The sequence below is a fragment of the Moschus berezovskii genome, chromosome 1, assembly GCF_049115385.1.
Source record: "Moschus berezovskii isolate FMDL1 chromosome 1, NW_MosBer_1.0, whole genome shotgun sequence".
NCBI classification, from domain to species: Eukaryota; Metazoa; Chordata; class Mammalia; order Artiodactyla; family Moschidae; genus Moschus; species Moschus berezovskii.
In genome coordinates, this window is record NC_142460.1 from 133,643,541 (window position 1) to 133,666,400 (window position 22,860).

Genomic DNA, 22,860 nt, shown 5'->3' on the forward strand with positions numbered 1-22,860 from the left:
CCTGTTAGATTGATTCCTGGCCTCTATTTCTTTCCAACTCCATGCCCGACACTAACCAAGCCACTGCTTACTTACATGAATGCACAGCCTCCCACCTCATCTCCCTGATTGTTCTTGCATATCCATTTCAGTCCATTTCCCATGTAACAGCCATGCAAACCTTTTAAAACAAATCAGATGAATCCACTCTCTCGAAAACCCCCCCAATAGTTTCCCTCTGCAAATCCTCACTAGACTTTGGACACACTGGTATATTCATTTCTTATTGCTGCTGTAACAAATTACCATAAATGTAGAGGTTTCAGTTCCATTCAGTCACTCAGTCATATCCGACTATTTGCGACCCCATGAACTGCAGCATGCCAGACCTCCCTGTCCATCACCAACTCCCAGAGTCCACCCAAACCCATGTCCATTGCGTTAGTGATGCCATCCAACCATCTTATACTCTGTCGTCCCCTTCTCCTCCTGCCCCCAATCTTTCCCAGCATCAGGGTCTTTTCAAATGAGTCAGCTCTTCACATCAGGTGACCAAAGTATTGGAATTTCAGCTTTAGTATCAGTCCTTCCAATGAACACCCAGGACTGATCTCCTTTAGGATTAACTGGTTGGATCTGCTTGCAGTCCAAGGGACTCTCAAGAGTCTTCTCCAGCACCACAGTTCAAAAGCATCAATTCTTCGGCGATCAGCTTTCTTCACAGTCCAACACTCACATCCATACATGACCACTGGAAAAACCATAGCCTTGACTAGACCGACCTTAGTTGGCAAAGTAATGTCTCTGCTTTTTAATATGCTATCTAGGTTGGTCATAACTTTTCTTACAAGGAGCAAGCGTCTTTTAATTTCATGGCTGCAATCACAAATCGCAGTGATTTTGGAGCCCAGAAAAATAAAGTCCGCCACTGTTTCCACTGTTTCCCCAACTATTTGCCATGAAGTGATGGGACCAGATGCCATGATCTTAGTTTTCTGAATGTTGAGCTTCAAGCCAACATTTTCACTCTCTTCTTTCACTTTCATCAAGAGGCTCTTCAGTTCTTCTTCACTTTCTGCCATAAGGGTGGTGTCATCTGCATATCTGAGGTTATTGATATTTTTCCTGGCAATCTTGATTCCAGCCTGTGCTTCATCCAGCCCAGTGTTTCTTATGATGTACTCTGCATATAAGTTAAATAAGCAAAGTGACAATATACAGCCTTGACATACTCCTTTTCCTATTTGGAACCAGTCTGTTGTTCCATGTCCAGTTCTAACTGTTGCTTTGTGACCTGCATACAGGTTTCTCAAGAGGCAGGTCAGGTGATCTGGAATTCCCATCTCTTTCAGAATTTTCCATAGTTTATCGTGATCCACACAGTCAAAGGCTTTGGCATAGTCAATAAAACAGAAATAGATGTTTTTCTGGAATTCTCTTGCTTTTCCAATGATCCAGCGGATTTTGGCAATTTCATCTCTGGTTCCTCTGCCTTTTCTAAAACCAGCTTGAACATCTGGAAGTTCATGGTTCATGTATTGCTAAAGCCTGGCTTGGAGAATTTTGAGCATGGCTTTACTAGTGTGTGAGATGAGTGCAATTGTGTGGTAGTTTGAGCATTCTTTGGCATTGCCTTTCTTTGGGACTGGAGTGAAAACTGACCTTTTCCAGTCCTGTGGCCACTGCTGAGTTTTCCAAATTTGCTGGCATATTGAGTGCAGCACTTTCACTGCATCATCTTTTAGGATTTGAAATAGTTCAACTGGAATTCCATCACCTCCACTAGTTTTGTTTGTAGTGATGCTTCCTAAGGCCCACTTGACTTCACATTCCAGGATGTCTGGCTCTAGGTGAGTGATCACACCATTGTGATTATCTGGGTCATGAAGACCTTTTTTGTATAGTTCTGTGTATTCTTGCCACCTCTTCTTTAAATCTTCTGCTTCTGTTAGGTCCATACCATTTCTGTCCTTTACTGAGCCCATCTTTGCATGAAATGTTCCCTTGGTATCTCTAATTTTCTTGAAGAGATCTCTAGTCTTTCCCATTCTATTATTTTCCTCTATTTCTTTGCACTGATCACTGAGGGAGGCTTTCTTATCTCTCCTTGCTATTCTTTGGAACTCTGCATTCATATGCATGTATCTTTCCTTTTCTCCTTTGCTTTTCACTTATCTTCTTTTCACAGCTATTTGTAAGGCCTTCTCAGACAGCCATTTTGCTTTTTTGCATTTCTTTTTCTTGAGGATGGTCTTGATCCCTGTCTCCTGTACAATGTCACGAACCTCTGTCCATAGTTCATCAGGCACTATGTCTATCAGATCTAGTTCCTTATATCTATTTCTCACTTACACCGTATAATCATTAGGGATTTGATTTAGGTCATACCTGAAAGTTCTAGTGGTTTTCCCTAACTTTCTTCAATGTAAGTCTGAATTTGGCAATAAGGAGTTCATGATCTGAGCCACAGTCAGATCCTGGTCTTGTTTTTGCTGACTGTATAGAGCTTCTCCATCTTTGGCTGCAAAGAATATAATCAATCTGATTTCGGTGTTGACCATCTGCTGATGTCCATGTGTAGAGTCTTCTCTTGTGTTGTTTGAAGAGGGTGTTTGCTATGACCAGTGTATTCTCTTGGAAAAACCTTATTAGCCTTTGCCCTGCTTCATTCTGTACTCCAAGGCCATATTTGCCTGTTTCTTGACTTCCTACTTTTGCCTTCCAGTCCCCTATAGTGAAAAGGACATCTTTTTGGGTGTTACTTCTAAAAGGTCTTGTAGGTCTTCATAGAACCGTTCAACTTCAACTTCTTCAGTGTTACTGGTTGGGGCATAGGCTTGGATTACTGTAATATTGAATGGTTTGCCTTGGAAACGAACAGATCATTCTGTCATTTTTGAGGTTGCATCCAAGTACTGCATTTCGGACCCTTTTGTTGCCTGTGATGGCTACTCCTTTTCTTCTAAGGGATTCCTGCCCACAGTGGTAGATATAATGGTCATCTGAGTTAAATTCACCCATTCCAGTCCATCTTAATTCCATTTAGGAAAATCAGGAGAACATTATACCTCAGTTCAGTTCAGTTCAGTCGCTCAGTTGTGTCCGACTCTTTGAGACCCCATGAATAGCACGCCAGGCCTACCTGTCTATCACCAACTCCTGGGGTTCACTCAAACTCACCTCCATCGAGTCGGTGATGCCATCCAGCCATCTCATTCTCTGTCATCCCCTTCTCCTCCTGCCCCCAATCCCTCCCAGCATCAGTCTTTTCCAGTGAGTCACAAAGCAATAATAATTTTAGACATATTCACCAGTAACTGATAAAATCGTTTTAAGTGATGTCATTTTAAGTGAATTTTGTTATTTTCATTACATATGTGAAAATGAATACATTCACACTGTAAGCTATTTAAGCAATATATAAGGATATAGAGTAAAATACATATAGAGAGTAAAACAAGAGTCTCTGCATACCCCTGAGTCTCACTTCCCGAAGAAACTATTGCAATTCTACCAATCATTTATTCAATGAATTTGAATCCATATATATTTTTATGTACCTTCATATACATTTTTTAACATGAGTGGAATCATTTTTCTAATCATATTTTTGATTTCTAAAATTCCTAATAGCTTCTTCTTTTGTAACAGACTGTTATTCTTTCATGATTACAATCCTGGATGTACTTGAAGGATATTCTACTTTAAAAATTTGTCTTAACATCTTCTGTTTGCTATTTAACAATTTCTTTTTGTGTTAAAGTTTTCTTGTGTGAGTTCAGAGCCATCTGGAACAAGGCTGGGGGGAGGTTTTTCTCACAAACCTGGTAATCTTTGGTTGGATGTTTACCCGAAGCCTAAGTTTCTCTGTTTTCTCATCTGCTTTGCTGTTTACTGTTGCCTAGACTATTTTTCGGAGAAGGCAATGGCACCCCACTCCAGTACTCTTGCCTGGAAAATCCCATGGGCGGAGGAGCCTGGTAGGCTGCAGTCCATGGGTTCGCAAAGAGTCAGACATGACTGAGTGACTTCACTTTCACTTTTCACTTTCATGCATTGGAAAAGGAAATGGCAACCCACTCCAGTGTTCTTGCCTGGAGAATCCCAGGGATGGGGGAGCCTGGGGGGCTGCTGTCTATGGGGTCACATAGAGTCAGACACGACTGAAGTGACTTAGCAGCAGCAACAGCAGCAGACTGTTTTTAAAGGTTGTGATGAAGAGGCAGAGTATGCTGGGGGCACTGGAGGTTTGTCTTCGGATGTGGGAACCCTGGGCTCTCCTGGGGTTCAGTAAATGCCAGGGTCCCCAGCTTCAGTCCTCACACTCATTGCTTTACTCTGGGTGCAGATAGCTTGCTAAAGCTGCTTCACACAGGAACTGTTGATTGGGGGAGAGGTGAGGGGCCAATGGCTTAAATGTTCCAAATATGATTCCTCAGAGTAGGTTTCATTGGATCACCTGAATCAGAATCGTGTGTGTGTGTGTGGAGGGGGTGCTTTAAATGCAGATTGCTCAGAGACACTCCAAACCCCAAAGTAAAACCAGAATATCTGTGGGAATGGAGGCCAGACACTGATCCTAGGACTGGGTCTGTGGGGGAGGTCATACTGTAACATACAGTTTCAATAAACTCCCTAGGATTCTTCTGTAGACTGGAGTTGAAGAACCACTGTTATGATGATTTGCGAGATCCCACTCTCTTCTGTTTGTGTTAACTGATTCCAAGTGAGTCCTGCCTGTCACATGCCCACCACACAATCGCTTTTCCTCCAATTTATTCCAGTAAAAAGAGTTGACCCTTTTTATTGTCCTTCCAATGTCTTTCATTTTAGGAATTCCTAAAAAATTCTCCCCTTTTATAGCAGTCTTTCTTGTTAGTCTTATTTACCTTTCTTATCCTATATACACATATATAAAACAAAAGTGTATTTCCTAGTTCTCTAGTTAAAACTAATAAAGTTGCATTTGACAGCATCCATATTTTTTATTACTTTAGGGAGGTCCTCCCTAAAGACATTTGTAGAAAATGTCATTACTTTTCAGAGCATCACTAACACTCTACTTCTTTAGTAAACATTACTGGTTACCTTCTGGACATGTACTGTAACTTTCTTCATGGCCATCAGAGCCCCATTATCATCTGTTCTCAGGACAAATTCTGCTTGACCTAACTCTGGTAGTCCTGTTGCCCTTGCCAGTGATTCATTTAGGAGAGGGTTGTAAAGAGTTCTAGCCAAGAGATGTAATGAGAGGGCTATTTGGCGGTTTCTGGGAAATTTGTATCTCACTTCTAAGGAGACTCCAGAAAAATAGGACCTTCCGGCACCTGGGGTGCTTATATTTATATGTGGTACCTGGACCTGCAGCCATTTCATGTTAGGAGACTTAGCCTTGGGGTGAAGCCAGTGCTGAGGGCAGCAGAATGGAGACAGAAAGAACATCAAGATTCTTAGTGATATTGTTGAGTGGGTGGATTGACTAAACTTGAAACCCCTCCACCTCTGTTACTTATAGCTCAAAGCATCCTAAGTGATAAAATCTCTATTTTCAAATATGTACCAAGTTATTCTAAACCTTGGAAAATAGTTCCCTATACATCTTAGGAAAAAAAGAACCTCAACTCGTCCATTCAAAAACTGCCTTTTCCCATAAATAAAAATCCACAAAATTTATATCCAAACATTTAAAAATCTTGAAATAAAACAATTATATTAAGTTAGATAAGTGAAACTCATTCCTGCACCCACCTGCCCCCCCCACACACATAAAGAGTAGGAATTTAATTTTTTTTAAAATCTGATTGCATAGCACATTCCAATTTTTGGAAGTTCAAACAGGTTTGAGAATGCAGAGCAAACTCAAATTTATTAAGAAATTGTATGTCTGAATTTTTGAGTGGATTATTTTGACTTCAAACTGAATTAATCATAAAACAATGGCCAAGTTGCAAATTTGGTTTTCAGTTCAGTTCAGTTCATTTCAGTCGCTCAGTCATGTCCGAATCTTTGTGACCCATGAATCACAGCACGCCAGGCCTCCCTGTCCATCACCAACTCCCGGAGTTCACTCAAATTCATGTCCATCGAATCGGTGATGCCATCCAGCCATCTCATTCTCTGTCGTCCTCTTCTCCTCCTGCCCCCAATCCCTCCCAGCATCAGAGTCTTTTCCAGAGAGTCAGCTCTTCGCATGAGGTGGCCAAAGTATTGGAGTTTCAGCTTTAGAATCAGTCCTTCCAATGAACACCCAGGACTGATCTCCTTTAGAATGGACTGGTTGGATCTGCTTGCAGTCCAAGGGACTCTCAAGAGTCTTCTCCAGCACCACAGTTCAAAAGCATCAATTCTTCGGCGATCAGCTTTCTTCACAGTCCAACTCTCACATCCATACATGACCACTGGAAAAACCATAGCCTGGACTAGAAGGACCTTTGTTGGTAAAGTAATGTCTCTGCTTTTTAATATGCTATCTAGGTCGGTCATAATAAATTCTATTAAAAACTAACAAAAAATATCACAAGGCATGTATTAATATTAAATGGGCTGTGGCCAGACTTGACAGCCCTCCAGATCAGACATTCATGTGGTCAGAACCCTCTTCTCTGATGTTACTAGAGGGTGGAAACTAATGATTCTTCACTGGCAATTCCCATCTTGCTTCATTTTTTCATGTTTCTTCTCATCAGAAAGCTACTCGCTGGGCTCAGTGAGTCATGCTAGTACCACTTGTCCTCTCATTCCTTCAACCCCAGCCATCATACACAGAGAACTGAACTATTATTTACTGTAATATTGACCACAGTGTTGTAAATCATGAATATTTGGTTTTGACTTTTGAAAATAAATCATTTTGCTACAAATAGTCAAAGTATACATTAATTTGATAGAGTATTTCTTAACTTTGTTCTTCCTGGTTAAGGATTTTGTTGAACACATTTTTCTTAGGAGTAGTTCAAGGTCAACACAACATTCAGTTGCTAAGCATTCTAAATATTTATATTTCTTATGAGGCTCATCCTTCTAAAATATAGGAACTGAAAACCAAAGCTACCAGATCATATACCACAAAGTAAAAAATTTACTTATGTTTCAAAGATTACATAAATTATTTTTATAATTATAGATGTACTATATTTATACTATGGGCTTCCCTGATGGCTCAGCTGGAAAGAATCTGTCTGCAATGCAGGAGTAGGAGATGTGGGTTCAATCCCTAGGTTGGGAAGATTCCCTGGAGGAGGAAATTGCAACTCACTCCAGTTTTGCCTGAAAATACCATGGACAAAGGAGCCTGGCAGGCTACAGTCCAAAGTGTTGGAAAGAGTTGGATGTGACTCAGCAATTGAGCACAAATATTTACACTATAATATTTAAAATTTCTGAAATAAAATCATTTTAAAAAGAAATATTCTGGATATTTTACAAAGGCATTGTCTTATCATTTGTTTTCCAATATTTGCTTTCTCACTTCTGTAATGCACAAGCACTCCAGAATTTCAAAGATACTCAATGGCACCCCACTCCGGTACTCTTGCCTGGAAAATCCCATGGACAGAGGAGCCTGGTAGGCTGCAGTCCATGGGGTCTCTAAGGGTCGGACATGACTGAGTGACTTCACTTTCATGTATTGGAAAAGGAAATGGCAACCCACTCCAGTGTTCTTGCCTGGAGAATCCCAGGGACGGGGGAGCCTGGTGGGCTTCCATTTATGGGGTCGCACAGAGTCGGACATGAGTGAAGCAACTTAGCAGCAGCAGCAACTGTCTTTTTGAATCTAAGATTGATAGTTTTAAGAAACAACTTCAATGTTCTTTCTTCCAGACAGATAATAAATAGATGAAAAGAGAAAAATTCAGAGAATATTAAGTTTCTACACTTGAATAAACAGGGAAACCTTTAATACTTTTACCTGGATAGGTAAAGAAACATTTCATGTATTTAAAAACATGTACAGGTCCTTCAATATAAGTCAGAAAAGTGAGAAAAACAGCAGTAGACCATACCCACACAACCAAATTACTGTCCCGAGAATACATGAGGGTCTTTCTAAATTCTTGTAGGTTGTTCAATATTCACCATCTTACATGAGCTTTTCTTTGCAGTTGTCCATCTCAGTCACTGCCTTCTGAAGTTTTAACCCAAGTGCTTCTACTTGACACTGTAAATCTGGAATGACATAATATATTCTTCTGATTAGTACATTTTAAGTGTCCAGATATTTTTATAGGAAAAAACCACATTCTTCTAGAGTTGCCACTCAGCTCCTGAAGAATAATGCAGTTGTTTATTCCATTTTACTAGGATCACATGCAGCTCATCTGTACTCTGAAACCCAACAGAATTACTGGGTTTTGAGAGACTCCATTTATTAGCCTCTTTCTGCCCCTAACATCATGCTAATTTTCTAACAGCTAGTTGGCTAAATTTTACTAATGTTTTCAAAGGCAATTTATGTTGCAGCACACATATGAATTTTTGATCACGTGACTCACTTCTGAAACACTTGACTGTCTGCAGAGCTCACTCTTGCGATCTGGAACTGAGAAGTATTGCTGAGTCCTCTCAGTAAGAACCAAAATAGATAAACCAAGTGCAAGACTTCTGGTAAAGAATCTGTTAACTCTGGGTAGCATCTAATAGGCATTTTAATGACTTTTAAAGCCAAGAAAATACAAGCAGGAAACTGGCTTCCATAGAGTCTTAAACTGGGGAATTCAAGTAATATTTGTGGAAGATTATTCGGGTAGCCACATCTCACATGTATGGATACAGAACTAAAACTAGAGCAGAAAGAAGATGTGGCTTGAATGATCTGAGTCCCACCAATAGCCTGTGTGTGTGGACTAAGGCCTGAACCCTACACTCAATAACAGCCCTTGTTGGTATTCTTTTTGGATATAAGGTGGAAAACAAATTTACAGGGGTGGACTAAATGATTTCTATGAAGAAAATAATTTAAAACACTGGAATTTATAAAATTTCTGTTATACATATTCAGGTGTTTTAATCATGTATTTTAATAGTAAACCTTAAAATCTTTACGTACCCATGTTGTTGTTTAGTCACCCAGTCATGTCCGACTCTCTGAGACCCCATGAACTGCAGCACACCAGACTTCCCTGTCCCTCACCATCTTCTGAAGTTTGCCCAAGTTCATGTCCATTGCATCAGTGATGCCTTCCAGCCATCTTATCCTCTGACACCCTCTACTCCTGCTTTCAGTCTTTCCCAGCATCAGGGACTTTTCCAGTGAGTCAGTTGTTCATATCAGGTGATCAAAATACTGAAGCTTCAGCTTCAGCATCAATCCATGAGTGTTCAGGTTTTTTTCTCCCTTCAGATTGACTGATTTGATCTACTTTCTGTCCAAGGGACTCTCAGGAGTCTTCTCCAGTTCGAAGGCATCAATTCTTTGGTGCTCTGCCTTCTTTATGGTTCAGCTCTCACATCCGCATGTGACCACTGGGAAGACTATAGCCTTGACTATACAGATCTTTGTCAGCAGGGTAATGTCTCTGTTTTTCAGCACACTGTCTATGTTTGTCATAGCTTTTCTGCCTTATTTCATTTTCCTGCAGTCACTATCCGCAATGATTTTAGAGCCCAAGAAGAAATGTCACTACTTCCTCCTTTTCCCTTATGTTTGCCATGAAGTAATGGGACCAGATACCATGATCTTAGTTGTTTTAATATTTAGTTTTAAGCTGGCTCTTTCACTTTCCTCCTTCATCCTCATGAAGAAGCTCTTTAGTTCCTCTTCACTTTCCCATTAGAGTGGTATCATCCACATATCTGAGGTTGTTGATGTTGAGGTTGTTGATGTTTCTCCTGCCTATCTTGAATCTAGCTTATGCATCTATACAAATATATAACATTACTATATGGATCTTTAATCTGCCTTCTTAACTTTGTTTTATGAAGATAAGCCAATTCCTTAAATCAGAAAATAAATTCACTCTAAACAAATGTTTTAATTAGAATTCACTACTTATTGGTATAAATTTTTATGTTTATCCAGCATGTTCACATATATTAATATTATCCCTCAAACTGCCACATAAATGCAAACAGCCCCATTTTTCAGATAAGGAAAAATGAGATCTCCAATTATCTTGCCTAGTATCTTACAGTGAGTAAATGCTTTAACCAGCAGTAAAACTGACAGGATTTTAAACTTGGGTACGGGATCTATTTGAGTACAGCTCCTTATTTAAATAAATAATTCAACAAGGACTTGATAAATAGTATTTGTGTGGTACATCTTTTCCACTTACCAAGTGATATCATTATATGAGAGAAAAGATAAAATAACATACACATAGGGAGTTTAGTTTTGATTATAATCTTTTGAAAGAAGGAAATCTCTAAAGAATATGCATAATGTGTTACTTTATTATTAAAAACATGTGGGCTTACAGAGGGTTCTAGTCACACAGGCACAGCTAAAACATTTCTGCCCATCCTCTGAAGAATAAGGAGGGAAGTTGACATTTGTTGACAGTATACTGTTCCAGGTGCTGTGCAGGGTGCTCTCTCCTACATCATTTAATTCATAGTCACAACTATCATGAAAAACAGATATAAATTTTATTTTTACCAGAAAGTTCTAAGAATCAGAGTAATTAACTAACTTATAAAAAGTCACAGAGCTATTTAGAAGTGATCCTGTGATTCAACTGAGGTTGGCTTCATCCCAAAGTCTTGATCTTTCTCTCTTACATGGACTGTCAAAAATATAAGCTTCAAGGTGATATGACATTTGTCCGTGAAAATGTGGTCAGTATGGCCATATATTTTTTTAGCATATCCTTGGATGGAGGAGCCTGGTAGGCTGCAGTCCGTGGGGTCGCTAAGGGTCAGACACGACTGAGTGACTTCACTTTCACTTTTCACTTTCACACATTGGAGAAGGAAATGGCAACCCACTCCAGTGTTCTTGCCTGGAGAATCCCAGGGATGGGGGAGCCTGGTGGGCTTCCATCTATGGGGTCACACAGAGTTGGACACGACTGAAGTGACTTAGCAGCAGCAGCAGAATCTTTAAAGAGGTTTATCTAAGGTAAATGAAAAACATTATTTATTACTACATAAAATAGGTACTAAATTAGTGTAATGTCCAATTCCAAGATGTGATTTGGATTTTAAATTTTGAAAGTTTAAAAGTTAATATAATTAATGAAAGTCATTAAAACAAATATAGTATCATTGTGACTGCCTACAGTGCTGATGTGTCTGACTCTTTGTGACCCCATGGACTATAGCTTGCCAGGCTCCTCTGTCCATGGAATTCTCCAGACAAGAATACTGGAGTGGATTGCTATTCCCTCCTCCAGGAGATCTTCCTGACCCAGGGACCGAACGCAGGTCTCCTGCATTGCAGGCAAATTCTTTACCATCTGAGACACCAGGGAAGTCCATTAAATGTCCCTTGATGCTTTTGTCAGGATATAATCCTAAATGAGATGAAGCAGGGATCTGAGCCCACATGATAAATTCTTTATTATTACTTCTAAATGCAGCTATTGTTAAGAGGAAGAACTGATTATCTTAAAAATAAACCCCAAAGAATTGGTACCTGATATATGAATTTTATGCTGTTAATTCTCAATTACTTGATAATTGGTAGATAATTTAGCAGACAGTAAAAATGATAGCTAATTCAAAACCCATTTTTATAGCATGGAAAGTATTCTTAGAATCACATTTAGATATACCTGTGCATCAAAGTTCTAGAACTTACTAGATTTAAAGGAATATAAGTGACACAATCATGACTCAAATCAAGAAAGGAAAAGCTATTATGCTTTCCAATATTATTCTCTCTACATACCCACCTAAATCTCCCTTTCTCCCTATTTCAAGATAAAAATAGATTATCTCAGTCTTTAAATCACAGTACCCATTGAGCAGAGAAGCCAGTTCCGTCAGATTATTCACTAGGTATTTACAGCACCTCTGAGTAAAAACAGAGAAAGCAAATAAATGTTTTATTACTTTAAAACACAGAAACCACTAGAGGCTGTCGGGTAGAAATATAAGAAATGTCAACGAATAAATCATTTTACTTAAGGAGAGAAGATACACATAGAATCAAGAAAAAAAGATTCATTATGAATAATCTACAATGTAAGTAGCCCACCAGTATATATTTAGGAGTTGGTTAATACATTTTCATAGCTTTTTAAAATTTTCTATAATAAACAAGTAATAAGAATTATTTTAAAAATAAAAAGAATATATCTTTACTGTTATGAATGAGGTGTATGTATCCTATTGGTTTATTGTTGGTTCTGATAGATCAGTGGGGTCTTTTTGTTTCTGGAAGCAGAGTGCCCAGTTCCTGTCCTTAATAAACAAAGGCACATAGTTAGGCTTAGCAGTAGAGAGATTAAGCCGCCTGCATAAGACAGCTCCTTCAGTCCTTGAGATAAGGAGTTTTTAAATAGGTGTATTGTTCTGTGTAGTCCTTCTCTATAGTCAAATAAACTCAACTTCAATTTTCTGTCATTCAGCATGACGTTGGATTATGAGGCAAAAGACCCTGAATGCCTACAAAAAGAAAGGAAGCATTGGCTTTAAAAACCATGCATGTAAGGCAGAACCCATGGAAACAATCCAAAATTTACAACAGCAAATTCTACTATAAGGTAACTGCATTCTTTGCAAATATTAAATAAAAAGCAAATGATTTTAAATGAACAAGACAAAAAGGAGCTCTTAGCCTCTATTCATATGAAGACAGCTGCTTGCTAGATAGCATTACACAGGCATCAGATCTGGGGTAATTAGTCATTTAAGAGAATCCCGTTATTCCAAAAGGTTTCTAGACTCTACAGATATAAAAGGTATCCATAGTTAGCTATTTTATAGCAGGATATAAAACTTTATAGTCATTTGGAGAGTATATTAAGTAAGTATAATGTTTGAGAAAACAATAAACAAAACCTTTATAGTGGAGAGATATTTCAAGCATAAAACTTTCTGGATAAAGTAAATACACACAAAAGGAATTTAAAATCTGATTCAAAGTACAATATGAAGGAAAATGATTCCAGGTTCAAGAAGCAGAACAGAAGAACAGGCAGGAGAGCTGTCACCCAGAGATCAAGATCTAGGAGAATTTTTTTAAATGAAAATGTGAAAGCTACACACACACACACACATATAGTTTGTTTAAATGGTAGAGACTGAAAAAGAAATACAAAAACTCACCACTCTTTGAATATACTCCTAAGACAGGATAACAGAGAAGTGGAGTGCATGAATTCTAAACTTCAAATCCTGGCTCTGCTCCTTGTAAACTAAGTGACTTCGGGTATTTTAGTTTCCTGATATGTAAAATGGTTATTACAGCATATGATTGTTCTGGGAATTATGTGACTTCATATAGGTAAAGAGGAGATGACTGCCAGGCACATAGTGGGCACTATATAACTACTGGTTGTCATCATGGGGAGTGGTAGTAAGGCCACCCCTTGTGCCTACTTCCGCTCTGAATCTCATCACTTCTTAACCTTTGAACCTTGTTCTTACAGCTGGACCTGGTGTCGTCAGTGGTTATCTTTGTACAGGGAAGGGTAAATATAAAGGTTTTAACTATACACTTAAAAAATTATCTACAGAGTTAACTATGACAAAATGTTAAAACTTGTAAAATACAGATGATGAATTCACACATATTTGTTATATTATTCACTGTATTTTTTGGTCTTTGACATATTTTATAGATTTATTGTTTAGGGAGGGGTCTTGCTTATACAGGTCAAGGATAGCATGTTCTGTACTAAGAAGTCTAATCAACTCAGTTCTGTGTGTCCAAGATACAAAAGAATGCAAGATGGCTAGAACTTGGTTGGGGTGCAGGATGAAGTTGAAACCAAAAGCAACTGGTTTGGTGAATAGGGAGGTTTGGTTCACTGGTTTGGTGAATAGGCAGGAGAGAAATTCAATTGCAGTTGAACGGGATATGGTAACAAGAAAAGATTTTTTATTTTGCTTTTATTTTAAGATATTGGGACATTTACCTGCATTTAACTAGAGGGTACTCACACTTATGAATTTAATGTTTGCCTTCTAATCTGTACTTAACATGTGAAAAATAGTACTTTTTGCAGGTGTTTACACTAATGATGTAAAGCTATAAATTTCATCTTAATTCTTATTGGTTTTGCTACATTTTGAGACCTATCGAGGTAGCTATACTTAGATAAGATTTGTTCCTTTTTGACTGATATATAATATTTAATTGTGTGCATGTACCAAATTTTACTGATCTAGTCCAATAGTGATGAAATCTAAGTTGCTTGCCCAGTAGTGAAAGTTGCTCAGTCATGTCTGACTCTTTGTGACCCCATCGTCTATACAGTCCGTGGAATTCTCTGTGTAGAATCCTGGAGTGAGTAGCCTTTCCCTTCCCCAAGGGATCTTCCCAACCCAGGGATCAAACCCAGGTCTCCCACATTGCAGGCAGACTCTTTACCAGCTGAGCCACAAGGGAAGCCCAGTATGTCACAACAAATAATCCTGAAACAAAAGCTTCTTACTGGAGGTGGGAATAAGATAGCAGAGCACAAGGACCCTGACACCCAGCACAAGGCAGGAGCAGAACCAGTTCTACAGTGGCAACTAGCAGAGCACAAGGACCCTGACACCCAGCACAAGGCAGGAGCAGAACCAGTTCTACAGTGGCAACTACAATCACAGCATGCCCTTAAAACACACACTTGGGAAGGAGTAGGACTAGTTCAGTAGTGTGACTTGACCCTGCTATACCCAACCAACCCTCTAACCAAGGTGTGCATACCAGGGGAAAAGTGGAACCAGCTGAGAAGTGCAGGCTGAATCCCTCAGCCATGCCCCCAACTAAATTGGAGATTGCCATCCCAGGAGGGAGAAGCTGAATACCCTTAGGGCTTGTGCTCTAGTCCGTTAGGCCCTGGCCCTGCCCCCATAGGATGCTGACTAGGAAGAGCTCTGGCTCACACCTGGTTCCAGTCCTATCCCCTCCAAATCCAGCACGACCTTCCACCATGGTGGAAGCTGCCTATACACCCTGGGGTAAGATCTGGCCTGTGCTCATTTCAGACCTGGCCCTCCTAGCAAAGCCACTGGGCACATGAAAACTGCACAGGGACACTCGCACATGACAATATGCCTTCAAGATCAGGATAGGTAAGTGGTTCACCTAATTTCATAAAGGAAAACAGAGAAATTTAAACAGAATGAGAATACAAAGGAATATCCTTCAAATGAAAGAACAAGATAAAAACCCCTAATAAAACAGAGATAATTACCTGATAAAGGTTCAAAGCAATAGTAATAAGAATGCTAACTGAACTTCAGGAAAAAATAGATGAACATAGTGAGAACTTCAACAAAGAACTAGAAAATATGACAACCTGTCAGAGCTGAAGAATATAATAACTAAAATGAAAAATATACTAGAAGGAAATAACAGCAAAATTATGGGATATAGACTACATAAGCAGTCTGAAAGATAGAACAGTGGAAATCACCCATTCAGAACAGCAGAAAGAAAAACACATTTTAAAAAATGAGAATAGTTTAAGAGACCTTGGACAATATCAAGTGTACTAACATTTGTATTATTGGGGGTCACATAAGGAGAATAGAGAGAGAAATGGGGACAATGTATTTAATGAAATATACGGTTGAAAACTTCTCTAACCTGAAGAAGGAAATAGATATCCAAATACAAAGAGCACAGAGAACCCAAACAAGATGAATCCACGTACCAGACACTACATTCTAAGTGCATTGCTGCTAAGTTGCTTCAGTTGTGTCCGACTGTGCGACCCCATAGATGGCAGCCCACCAGGCTCCCCCGTCCCTGGGATTCTCCAGGCAAGCACACTGGAGTGGGTTGCCATTTCCTTCTTCAATGCATGAAAGTGAAAAGTGAAAGTGAAGTTGCTCAGTGGTGTCCAACTCTTAGCGACCCCATGGACTGCAGCCTACCAGGCTCCCCCGTCCATGGGATTTTCCAGGCAAGAGTACATTCTAAGTGCATTATACCTCATTTAATCTTCCCAATGTAAACTAACTAGAATGTAAGTTCCATGAGGGCAGGAACCTTATCTTTTATACTCATAGTGTCTGAAACAAAGAAGGTACTCAAAAAATTACTGTTGAAAGAATGAAATTTTGGAGATACTAGAAATAAGATTCCAGCAAATAAGCCTTTAAAATTATGTATCTAAGATTAAAGTGCATGGAACTGAAAGAGTGGTGCAGTTTTCACTGGTAATACCTAATATGTATCTTGGCATTAAAGTGTAACTTTCTTATATGTTATTTTATTTCAATAGACTCTTACTGACTACCTATCAATGAGACATATTTCCTTGTCCTTAGAGAAATCATAATCAAGTGCCTCATTTTCCTTCATGAATGATAAATTATGTTTTAAATGACAAATCAGTAACTCCTTTAAACTTGAACCTGTTTTATTTTCCTACCATTTTAAATGACTTTATTGAGTTAGATTTTCAATTAATTATGTGGCTGAAATTGTGGGATTTCTGATCAGATGTAACTGATGTGAATGAACACAATCAGTGTGCTGCATTTAAACGACATATATATATATTATTGTACCACAGTTTGAGCATAGAGCTTCACAAAAGTATTATTTCACTTAATTTTTTTAATGAGCATTAACAGAGAAAAGCTTTACAGATGTAAGAATGTATACTAATAATAAAAGAAAGTTCTTTAATGAGTATTCAAGTATATCAATTGCACATTAACATCGTTTAATTTAAGCAAATATTTTATAAAGCTCAGATGGTGAATACAGCCACTTGGAAAGTTCATTTTAGAGGCTGTATTTCAGAGGTTTGATTCACATCTATTTTGAAACAGTATACTTGAAGTACATTAACATTTTCTGCATAATAGCAGAAGGGACTGAAATAACATTTGGAGGTTTTTATAAATCAGATGATAGAACAGGTGTGGCTTTTCAGCTAAAAAGTTATAATTTGGTCCAGAAGTAGTTATATTAAAATCAGAAAACTATTTATCTGGGTGTGTGGAGGAGAGAGTAGATGAAATCAAGCCTGGGAGATAATCAAATATTTAAAATTTGGAAATAATTTTAGTCTAATACTTAGGATCAAGAATTTGCTTCAGAATGCAAAAAAGTGCTTATAAACCTCCAATGTAGTTTTATTCTGAAGATTAGTCAAATATAAAGATAACTGTCATTAGTAAGGGCTTATAAAATATAACAAATCATGGAAGGAGTCTTAAATTCTATTTTTTACCCTGATTAAATCATTTAACCACTGTTTATCAACTGGCAATCCTCATGATTTAGGAACTTCTGAATACAACAGAACACTGTTATGTTTTCTGATAAATTTGTATAAATAAATTCACAAAATTATATCTCGTTATTTTATATGTGTTTTATATACGTATTTATATATTATTTTGTATATGAAATAATGAGATTTTTTAAGACAAATATATTAGTAATAGATATGGACAGACTAGAGTGAAGTAAGAGAAGGACAGGGACTTATATTGAACAGAATATTAGCTGAAAACATTTACGGGATAAAAAAGAAGAAAGGGTTATTAATAAAGTAAATGGAATCTAGAGAAGTTTAAATCTAAAAATATTTAAGAAATTTCCAAATAAAGTCACATAATCATATAAACATCAACTTTCTTTCATCAATTGGTGTGTTTTCCAATCAGAATGCTTGGAGAGATTCCTGTGTGCAGCACTGATTCTATGCAAACTGGGAAAGAGATGGAACACATCTTCAGGCTCTCAGGGTACTGATACTCTTTGCTGTGCCATTTTTCCTTGTGCTGGAATGGCAGTAAAATAGGCACAGGGCAAGAATTTCTTCAATAGAGTCTTTCGTGCTACAAAACTAATTGGTACTAATTGCATTTAAAAATTCTACCCCACAATTATGTAACTTGAAGGTAAGAAGCACAAAATCAAAACATTTTATAATTTTAAGAAATAAGCAAGGGAAGGCAACACTAACGTACATGTGAAAAGACTTAGGTATGGTGTTATTTATCACAATATCATTTTAACAGAAAAAAGTAAAACAACTGTCCAAAAATAAGATATGATTAAAAACTATGATTCATCCCATATCAGAATATTTTTGACATGGAAAGATTTCATAATGGAAGAAATTGAGAGCGATTGAAGATTATAAAACTCTACTATTCCACTCATAAAAATTTATATATTTAAAACATAAAATCTAGGAGGATATACATCAAATGCTTATGATACTATGCAAATATTGGAATTTCCTGATCAATAGTGAATATGGATTATTTTGGTAAAAGAGAATAAAATAATCATATTGAAGTAGCCTAGCACTGAACCACATAATAATACCTATACCCATCTTATAACCTATTTCATAACCTATTGATCATTTGTGTCACCACCAGGTGTCTACTATTCTTGGAACCTCTTCTGCCTTCCCCTTACAGAAACTTGTTTTTACTAAGAGTACTGGAAGTAGCCTGATAAAGCAACTTTCTCTGAAGTATAAATTAATGATAACAATGTGTGGTGGAATTCCAAGATTAAGAGCCCAAATTCTGGCAGCGTAGTTCTGGACTTGGGTTCCAATTCTGCTGATTAGTGGCTGTGTTGCCTTGGATGAATGACTTAGCTCCTTTACACCCTGGTGATCTCATTTGTACACTGGAGATAATAAAAAAGTGCTTAACCCAGGAGGATGATAATAAGACGGTACACAGTGGCTTCACTGTGTTTGACATTCAGTTAAGGGCTCCAAAATCACTGCAGATGCTGATTGCAGCCATGAAATTAAAAGACGCTTACTCCTTGGAAGGAAAGTTATGACCAACCTTGATAGTATATTAAAAAGCAGAGACATTACTTTGCCAACAAAGGTCCGTCTAGTCAAGGCTATGGTTTTTCCCGTGGTCATGTATGGATGTGAGAGTTGGACTGTGAAGAAAGCTGATCACCGAAGAATTGATGCTTTTGAACTGTGGTGTTGGAGAAGACTCTTGAGAGTCCCTTGGACTGCAAGGAGATCCAACCAGTCCATTCTAAAGGAGATCAATCCTGGGTGTTCATTGGAAGGACTGATGCTAAAGCTGAAACTGCAATACTTTGGCCACCTCATGCGACGAGTTGACTCACTGGAAAAGACTCTGATGCTGGGAAAGGTTGGGGGTGGGAGGAGAAGGGGACGACAGAGAATGAAATGGCTGGATGGCATCAGCGACTCTGTGGACATGAGTTTGAGTGAACTCCGGGAGTTGGTGATGGACAGGGAGGCCTGGCGTGCTGTGATTCATGGGGTCGCGGAGAGTCAGACACGACTGAGCGACTGAACTGAACTGAACTGAACTGAAGGCTTAGTTAGTGGGAAAGAGATGCTGGTAAGACGTGAGACATTGAATATGGGTTGGGGAAGGGGGATGGATCATTTATTTTTCACTCAGATAGTGTCAGTAATACTCATGCTACTGGCCCATAATGTGGATGATTTGTAAATGTCTATGAGCAGCAGGTATGCTGTGTACCTGGGTAAAAGAGTACTATGTGTGAAAGAGTGGCTGTAAGTGTTGTCATGAGTATGTCCATGTGGATGTTAGGGACAGGGAGGAGGATAGTTCCCTCCTCTCACTGCTCAAATGGAGCTTCCTTGAAAATGCATCATGCTTAGCATAGAAGCCATGTTTAACACAGAAGATCTGTTCCTAATCAAGCCTAGATTTAATAACACAGGTGCTAATTAATAATGCTGAACGACCAAATTAATAGATGATTGGTGACTGGATGGGCAGAAGATTACTTAGGTTAGGGGGGAGAGGAAAGAGGATTGCATCACCTTATGCCACAAGTAAAGAATTGAAGAAAGAATAAATGGGGGTAAGGAGTGGCTAAGATAGTGGAGTAGGACCCTGAGCTCACCTCCTATCCATGGGCACATCAAAATTGCCACTGCAGAGAAACTATAAAAATGACTTGAAGACTAACAAACGATTTTCCACAACTAAAGACACAAAGGAACTATAATAAGACAAATAGGAGGGACAGAGACACAAAATAGTCAAGACCCACACCCTCAGGTAGGTGATCCATAAATCAGGGGATAAAAACAATTGCAGAATTTTTCCCCAAGGAACAAGAGGTCTAAGACCCAAATGAGGCTCCCCAGCCTGGGAGTGCCATACCAGGAAGATGAGTCCCCAGAACATCTGACAATGGACACTGGTGGGGCTTGCATATGAAAATGCTGGATGGCTGTAGGAAACTGAGACTCCTTTCTTAAATGGTGCATACAAAATCACACATGCCATGAGTCCCAGTATAGAGCCAGGAGTTTGAAAGGAGCCTGTGTCAGACCTATTTGCTGATCTTAAAGAGCCTCGTGGAGATACAGGAGGCAAGTGGGGCTTCCCATGGAGATAGAGACATCAGAAGCAGTCATTTTGGGGAGTTTATTCTACCAGAAGGACACTGGCAAGCACCGTTTTGGAGCCCTCCCTCTAGATTGTTAGTTCTGGGGGCTTAACAACATACCAGCAAACTGACAGCAGCCCTGGTCTCATGGGCTCCTCATGCCTGGCAGTCAGCTGCCCTGGGACCCAGTCCTGTCTGCCACAGTGCCAGTGGCCAACCCCAACTACCAGCACACCCACAGTAGTCAGCCCTGCCACAACAGAAGGCCCACACAGTCCACATAAGAGTATCCATACAGAATCTAGCTTTCATGATCAGAGGAGAATGTGCTTTTTGGGTCCCATAGGACATCTACATAAGGCCACTTCTCCTAGATCAGAAGATATAATCAGCCTACCTAATACATAGAAAAAAGCATAGAGAATTAGGTCAAATTAGGAGACAGGGGAATATTCTCCAAACAGAGGAACAAGAAAAAAAACTGAGGAAAAAGAACTAAACAAAATGCAGATAAGAAATTTACCCACTAAACAGTTCAAGGAAGCAATTACAAAGATGCTTAAGGAACTTGGGAGAAGGATGGATGAACATGAGACAAGTTTACCAAAGAGTTAGAAAATATAAAAGAAGACCCAAACAGAGCCAAAGAATAATATAACTGACAAAAATATATTAGAAGTAAGCAACAACATATTAGATGATACAGAGGAACAGGTCATTAATCTGAAAGTCAAAGAAATAGAAATCACCCAGGCTAAACAGAAACCCAAACAAAAATCCATCTGTTTTAATGAGGGTAGTTTAAGAGACCTCTGTGACAATAGCAAGTGCATGAACATTTGCATTATAGGGATCCCAAAAGGAGAAGAGAGAGAGAAAAAGGGACAGAAAATTATTTGAAGAAATAATAGCTAGAATTTTTCATAACCTGGGAAATGAAAAAGACTCTAGGTCCAGGAAGTACAGAGAAGGCCAAATAAGATCAACCCAAAGAAGTCCATTCCAAAGCACATTATAATTAAGATAGCAAAAATTAAAGATAAAGAAAGACATTAAAAACAGCAAGAGAAAAACTACTAGTTACATACAAGGGAACGCCCATAAGACCATCAGCTAACTTTTTAGCATAAACTTTGTAGGCCAGAAAGGAGTGGTATATATTCAAAGTGCTGAAAGAAAAAAAAAAAAAAAAAACTCAGAAACAATACTTTACCCAGCAAGGGTATAATTCAGATTTAGGGGTGATATAATTTTACAGATAAGCAAAAGCTGAATGAACTCAGCACAATTAAACCAGCTATTCAAGAAACGGTAAAGGGACTTTTCTGATGGAAAAGAAAAGACTGCAACTAGAAATAATAAAATTGTAAAAGAAATTTTAAAATCTCATTGGTAAAGGCAAGCATGTAATAAAGGCAGTAGGTCCAACATTTATAAAACTAATAGAAAGATTAAAAGAAAAAAGTAGCAAAATCATCTATATCCACAATAAAAATTAAGGATACACAGATCAAAAAGATATAAAAATTCAACATCAGAAACATTAAACATGGTAGAGGGGTGAAAATGTAGACTTGTTAGAATGCATCTGAACTTAAGAGATGAGTGCAAATGTGCAGTAGTTTGAGCATTCTTTGGCATTGCCTTTCCTTGGGATTGGAATGAAAACTGACCTTGTCCAGGCCTGTGGTCACTGCTGAGTTTTCCAAATTTGCTAACATATTGGGTGCAACACTTTGACAGCATCATCTTTTACGACTTGAAATAGCTCAACTGGAATTCCATCTCCTCCACTAGTTTTGTTCACAGTGATGCTTCCTAAGGCCCACTTGACTTCATATTCCAGGATGTCTGGCTCTAGGTGAGTGATCACACCATCGTGATTATCTGTGTCATGAAGATCTTTTTGGTACAGTTCTTCTGTCTATTCTTGCCACCTCTTCTTAATATCTTCTGCTTTAGTTAGGTCCCTACCATTTCTGTCCTTTATTGTGCCCATCTTTGCCTGAAATGTTCAATCGGTAGCACTAATTTTCTTGAAGAGATCTCTAGTCTTTCCTTTTCTATTGTTTCCCTCTATTTTTTTGCACTGATCACTGAGGAAGGCTTTCTTATCTCTTCTTGCTATTCTTTGGAACTCTGCATTCAAATGGGTGTATCTTTCCTTTTCTCCTTTGCCTTTCATTTCTGTTCTTTTCACAGCTATTTGGAAGCCCTCCTCAGACAACCATTTAACCTTTTTGCATTTCTTTTTCTTGGGGATGGTCTTGATCACTGCCTCCTGTACAATATCATGAACATAGTTCTTTAGGCACTCTGTTTATCAGATCTAATCCACTGAATCTATTTGTCACTTCCACTGTATAATCGTAAGGGATTTGATTCAGGTAATACCTGAATGGTCTAGAGGTTTTCCCTAACTTTCTTCAATT

General features: G+C 38.5%; 1 protein-coding gene across 1 annotated transcript in view; it reads right to left on the reverse strand.

Annotated features, from left to right (window-relative positions):
- Nucleotides 1-22,860, reverse strand: part of LEKR1 (leucine, glutamate and lysine rich 1) — a 237,816-nt gene that overhangs the window by 88,728 nt on the left and 126,228 nt on the right. Inside the window, exon 6 of the mRNA XM_055411122.2 lies at nucleotides 8,064-8,145. Coding sequence (XP_055267097.2) covers nucleotides 8,064-8,145 — 82 coding nt within the window. The remainder of the gene's footprint in view (nucleotides 1-8,063; nucleotides 8,146-22,860) is intronic.